The 6,000-nt window shown below is 34.8% G+C and overlaps 1 protein-coding gene across 5 annotated transcripts; it reads right to left on the reverse strand.

Annotated features, from left to right (window-relative positions):
• Positions 1–2,199: 2,199 nt before the first annotated feature.
• On the reverse strand, positions 2,200–5,734 carry LOC108778576 (heterogeneous nuclear ribonucleoprotein A3). Of its 5 annotated transcripts, none has more exons than XM_018545791.1 (6): positions 5,616–5,734; positions 4,728–4,937; positions 4,282–4,542; positions 2,956–3,073; positions 2,567–2,644; positions 2,200–2,488 (listed from the first exon to the last, which is right to left on the reverse strand). In XM_018545791.1, exons 1-6 carry the CDS (start codon positions 5,722–5,724, stop codon positions 2,476–2,478), a joined length of 789 nt encoding a protein of 262 aa, XP_018401293.1. In that variant the 5' UTR covers positions 5,725–5,734; the 3' UTR covers positions 2,200–2,475. The 5 variants fall into 5 exon arrangements, with proteins under 5 accessions (XP_018401293.1, XP_018401292.1, XP_018401294.1 ...); XM_018545790.1 differs by having other exon boundaries at positions 2,567–2,647; XM_018545792.1 differs by having other exon boundaries at positions 2,201–2,488; positions 2,567–2,647; positions 2,956–3,028; positions 5,616–5,733.
• Between the last annotated feature and the right edge of the window lie 266 nt (positions 5,735–6,000).

Raw genomic sequence — 6,000 nt, forward strand, 5'->3', positions numbered from 1 at the left:
AAAGATTTAGTTACCAAGTTTGCAGTAGACTGCTTTTGAAGAAAAACATCTTATACTTACTTTTTAGTAAAGTTATATAATATATAAACTATTTTTAGTAAAAAATTAGTGTATGTATTCAAATATTTGTACACTAAGAAAAAATAATTTTAAAAATTACTGATAATAATAGGAAAGCGAATATAAAATAATTCCTCTCTGCCTTGCAATAGAAATTTAAAAAAATTTCTTTACATATAATTCACGAAGCGTTTATCTGTTGTAAAGCAAACAGAAACTTATTGTACATTTAAAATCGTATGAATAATAGTAGCGTTAATATATAATACCAAATCGTAAGAATCTTAAAAACAGGAAAGTTAAACGTAACATCCAAAGTACATTTCGGGATATTTAATAATAAGACGGCATGCACATACGAATTTCTGGCACTTTCGGAGCGCCTGAACTCGAGGGAGGCCACCGAACGTACAATTACTTGGTTCGTCCGAGTGAGTTTTTATGATCTGTCCCTGGTCCGCCCAGTTTTTCCTGGTAGAGTAACCTGCGGTCGCGAAATCCACAGCGAGTTTGCCGGCCGGCGACGGTCAACGACCAGAAATTACGCTTGATTGTAAACGAAGAGTCCTTGTCTATACGATCGATCGGTCGTCAATGGACATTTGACGACCTGCAGACCCACATTTTCTCCATCCGTTGTGTGCCATTACTCTCACAAAACCGTCATTATCCTTCAGAATTTCAAGGAAACGTCAGATTTTCAAATTTTACATTGCAAGATTTTAAAAAATTTGAATTTCTCTGTGTTCCATCCAGCTCTCCTGACCTTAATTTTTATAATAGTAGTTTCCAGAGTAAAGTTTTAAAAAATGTGAAATGTCGGTTGCAAGTGAGGAGAAAGATATAAAATATAGAAAATTTTAAAGAATTTAAGACGCGATCTCTGTAATTGTTGCAGTTTCGACCGTGAAGTTAACAGTAAAAAATCTAGCTGCTGACGCGTATAGTAAATGACCAGCGAATAGTGAGCACGAAGCGAATTACGTTCTTTATATTTGCTCTTCTCTTTAAGTGTGATGTTCCTATTCTCACTAGTTAATCATACCGATAAAGTTGTCGAAGGTATCGTCGGCTTGAAGCGCGAGCGCGCCCAACTATATCGCGAGATGAATACGCCTGTCCGATGGAACCTGCTTCCGATCGTGGTTCGATCCGGTTTCGCATTTCGGCGAGTAATCCGTTCCGCGCCGAGTACCCTCTTTCTCTCTCTCTCTCTCTCTCTCTGTCCGGAAAGATGAAGAAAGGAATCGAAGGACTTTACCGTTACATTCATCCAACTCGCGCCGTAATTACTGTTGCCACTCGCTGTTACGGACAGTCGGCCGGCGCGGCGCGGTGCATCGCTGAGATCGTTCCGCGGACGCTGCGCTGCCGTCGCTCTCATACCGGTCGTATTTATAGAGAGCCCGGTTGTGTGGCTGTGACGTTTAAATCCCACCGATAGGAATACGCGTGAGTTACTTATGACGCCGATCGCGGAACGTTATGCGAGAAAAGAGCCGAGCAAGATTATGGCGCCGCCGCTTGCGGGTACCGAGTGAATTACAACGGTTTGATAATGCGGAACGGGTTTCACGTGATATAATGCGGAACGGATGCGAGCGTGCATTACGCTTCACGGACCTGGATGATGAACTTTATCGCTTGTCGTCGAATTATAATCTCTTCCACACGTCTCATACACACTCTCATATTTACGACTCTCATATTTTCCCACAGGTTTGGTTCTGATTCCGTTCAAAAGATAATCATTTGAATATTTTCGAAACATTGACGTGATTATATTGAAAAATTTAATTGTGTGTGAATATGGAGAAGAAATTTTAGCGAATTTGCGTTCTTCGGAACATGAAGAACGCTAGCTCTTCTTCGAGAAAACTTTCCATTTTCGCGAATTTAAGAAAAAAAGATTAACGAAAAAAAGATAATAGCGATGATAGATTATCTTATTACCATAAGTGTAGCTTTATTATTATTATTTATCGAGAAGCGTAGAAATTAATGGACTATTAAAGCCACGCGAAGAGGCAGACGCGCAACACGTCTCGTTAACACGCAGCGCTTCTTCCACTGAAGCTCCATGAAAAACTAATCACGAATCTCGTAATTATTTCTAAGAAGTCGTTTACGTCCGAATACGCAGTGAATCGTAATTTTTGTTAGAGCCAAACCTGTTTTGTTATTTATTCGCGGCCACCGTGCGCCAATACAAGTGTCTGTACAAACGGATGAGGAGGAAACGCGTTACAATATTTTAAGGCTATTTTTGGATATTATGTTAATATTCGAAAATTTATTTGTGATTTATAACATTCGAAAAATCTACGTTTTTTTTTGTACTGTATATGTGTATTAAACATGAAGGCAGCATAAATCATTAATGGCAATACGTTTACGTGATTATGTATGTTATGCTCATTTCTTCCCTCTGAAAAAAAGGAAATAATGTTTCAACTGATGCAAATATAAGTTAATGATAATGAATTATCTTAGGTAATATATTTACCCATAGCCATAGCCTCCACTACTGGCATAGGCTTGAGCGTAGGAGTATCCGCCTCCGCCTCCGCCTCCGTGTCCGCCGCTACTTAAAATGTACAAAATTAATTAGCAAAAATTTCAGAATCACAAATTTTAATAAAGAATACCGTACAAATGAATGATCAACCATACAAGTATTGATCAGTTGAAGGATATTCAAGACTTTTTCTTTCTTTTAAGTTAAAGATTAAGTAAATAACAACTCTTCAGCCTCTAAAAGCAATTTTAATGTTAAAAACGTAGTAACTTTTAAAAATATAGATTATTAAAATTGTTTTAATCTCGGATTAAATTTTTAGTGATCAATAATTATATGATTTCTTAATAATTTTTTCGAGATTTTTACCACTTTACCCGCAACGTCGACAACCGCCGCCATATCCACCATGATGACCATGATGATGGTGATGGTGATGACCATAACCTCCTGTAGAAATAGGTACGACTACAACTGGTATTACTGCTGTATGCCCTAGACAAAGCGAGCCCCTGTTATGCGCAATTATGATGGAGTTTAGCAATAGCAATGTATATTAATATATAATTAGGATATGTGATATTTTTTTAAACGTTATATTTATTATTGTTAATATGAATTGCAAATTGCAGCTGAAAAAAGCTAAGCGAGCACAAAATTTTTGTTATTATTAATGTCCTAATTAAAATTAATAGTTCTCTTACAATATATATAAAAGATTATTTAATATTATGATTATTATTATAATATTAATATTATTTATTTATTATTTTATTAGTCAGAAAAAATAAGCATTATTCATATAACTTTTATCTTCCTTCTATTCGCTCGATTCTGCATCCTGAAATTGATTGTCATTAGTGTTTAAGCGTTATTTTCAAACGAGTTCCTTGAAAAGACCTGTGATGTAGAAGTATGCCATTAATAATTTACTTCTCATTTGATAATTTATTTTTCATTTAACATAATATTGTACATGCAGAAATTGAGGAAAATCTGCAATTTTCGTATCTAAAAGAATCCAAAGGAAAATCAATTTGATAAAGCATTTGTTCCAATTTAGAAATATTTGCAATATTTTGATGCAAATTCTGCATAATTATAATATATACTGATATATAAAATAATTACATATATAGTCAAGATTTCCAGATCCACACATTCTTAAAAAAGTTATATTGAAAAATCAGTTTTTGTAGAATATTCAAGAACCATTTAAAACATTAATCGTTTGAATTTATAACATTTTACAAAATTATTACATTCAACAAAATAACATTTATTCTGATCTCTCTAAGGTTCAAAAAGTTTAAAAGGCTTTTTTAAATTAAAACTTTAAATTAACATACAATTAAATATTAAATTAATTAAAAGATTATTTCTGCCATTTATTTTTCCGAAAGTTTTATACCTATTTAATACTAATTTTTTATTTAGACAAAAATCAATTTTAATTTGGTAAAATGTAGTTTAAAACTAATATACGATTTCAGGCATATTTCAACACTGAAATTAGTTGATAAGTATTCGCCGATTGGTTATAATATTGTTCCCCTTCGTAGTTAAGACTACAACTTACCTTTGCCACCATTACCAGAATAATGTCCACTCCCCATTTGAATACCCACCCTCGTTCGGATATTCATCCCATCCCCCTTCACCACCATCACCTAGATAATGTCCACCCTCGTTCGAATACCCACCCCCACATGATAGACAGTAGGATCTCTTTTGACGGAACTTCTTCTGATCACCCTTCAAAGCCGCGTCTACCATACTCTGTGCCTCCGCCTTTTCCAATTTCATTTTAAGCACTTTCGTCTTGCTGTTGAGATCGATCTTGTCGACCTTGAAACCTTGGTCTTGCAATCCGTCCGCAAATTCGTCGAGGTCGACAGGTCGATGATTTTCTAACTCTTCGTTTTCATCGTCTTCTACTACTAGGATGACAGAAACCAATGGTTCTGCAAGCACATATTTTTTTATTCAAACCTCTTCTAAGAATTCTCTTGATTCCATTAGCTCCTGCTTATCATTTCTTGTAAAGTACTCATTAATTTATAAAAATAATAAACGTCAAATGGAATTTATGAAAAGTTATCCCGATGAGATACGAGACATTATACGTCATTCGTTGATTTGCACTCACCTATTATGTCAGGTAACGTTTCTACCACTTCATTTTGATACATTTCCTCCGATGCGTTGCTGCTAATATTTTTTACAGCGTACAAATTAACTATGTAGATTGTAGCATAGCGTTCCTTCTCGTCCTTTTCGTCCTTCTCAACTGAGGATGGCGCGGGCGGAAGCAATTCGGTCGATAATGTGTGGTCTTTGTGTGTATTTACAGCTGAATCTAATAATCGTGTTAAAAATGCATCGATCATTACGTGAAAAAAATAAGAAACTTGATTGACGTAAATTGACGTATGAAGAATTTTAAATTGACGATTTCATTTGTATGCCAATGCGTGCATTCTGACATCATTGTTATTTTTGAAGACAAATGTGATCTTGTCAGCTGCATATGAGTAAATCGAAAAACTCGCTGTATTTCAAATTCTCCAAACAAACATTTAAATTTATGATAAACGGATAGAGAACGGATAGAAGAATTTTACAATAACAATGCAGACTATAAGATTAAATGAAACATTCAGAATATATCAAATGAGTATTATCTATATATATATATAAAGAAAAAGATAATTCTGCAAATTTGCATGAAAAAAACATTAAAATACTAATGTTATTTAAGTAAGAAAAATTCGTGTTATTAAGCTTTGTAATTTTACACAAGTATCAATTGTTTATGCCACACTAAAGATTATTATAATTAAAATTAGTACATTGAATTAAATGTTAAATTCGTTTAATTATTATCGAAATGTAAAAATTAAAAAAAAATTTTTTTTAATCGTACGATTTTCCAAAGAAGTAAAATATAAGAAAAGATACGAAAAAACTTTTATTAAATACGATTACAATAACGCGTTATTAAGAATTTCGTATGCAATGTGATCTGTTCTCTCACCTGTAGTCGGCAATCCGAAGATGACCGTGACAAATGTAAACAGGAGCACTAGGCTAAGAGCACGAACTGCCATGGTGTCGGGATTCGATGTTCCTAAGATGCACTGCATGCGAATCCTTTAATCTCGCCGCTTTTATAGTCATCTATCCGACACGCGTTTGATCCTGATGTAATTATGTAACGTGCCACCTCCATCGATTTCCTCCGCGTGTTGCACGTCGCACCGCGCTGTACAATCACTGATTTTTGGATTTTCCGAGGGAGTCCCCGACAGTATACACGTGCGCGTGCGCTTTGAAACACTTTTCTTCGAGGCGAAGATGCAATTATGTGCGTCAACAAGAACACTATCAAGAACACCGAATAAAATTCAAAATGCAAAGAA

Source organism: Cyphomyrmex costatus, unplaced genomic scaffold, assembly GCF_001594065.2.
Source record: "Cyphomyrmex costatus isolate MS0001 unplaced genomic scaffold, Ccosl1.0 scaffold502, whole genome shotgun sequence".
In the NCBI taxonomy this organism is placed as follows: domain Eukaryota; kingdom Metazoa; phylum Arthropoda; class Insecta; order Hymenoptera; family Formicidae; genus Cyphomyrmex; species Cyphomyrmex costatus.

Bases quoted from the DNA above. Each gene is read 5' to 3' on its own strand.
- LOC108778576 (XM_018545790.1), bottom strand. From the start codon at position 5,724: ATGCAGTGCATCTTAGGAACATCGAATCCCGACACCATGGCAGTTCGT. The intron at 4,543-4,727 runs GTGAGTGCAAAT...ATGTGCTTGCAG, and splicing joins AACGTTACCTGACATAATAG to AACCATTGGTTTCTGTCATC. The intron at 2,648-2,955 runs GTAAAGTGGTAA...GTACATTTTAAG, and splicing joins GGCGGTTGTCGACGTTGCGG to TAGCGGCGGACACGGAGGCG.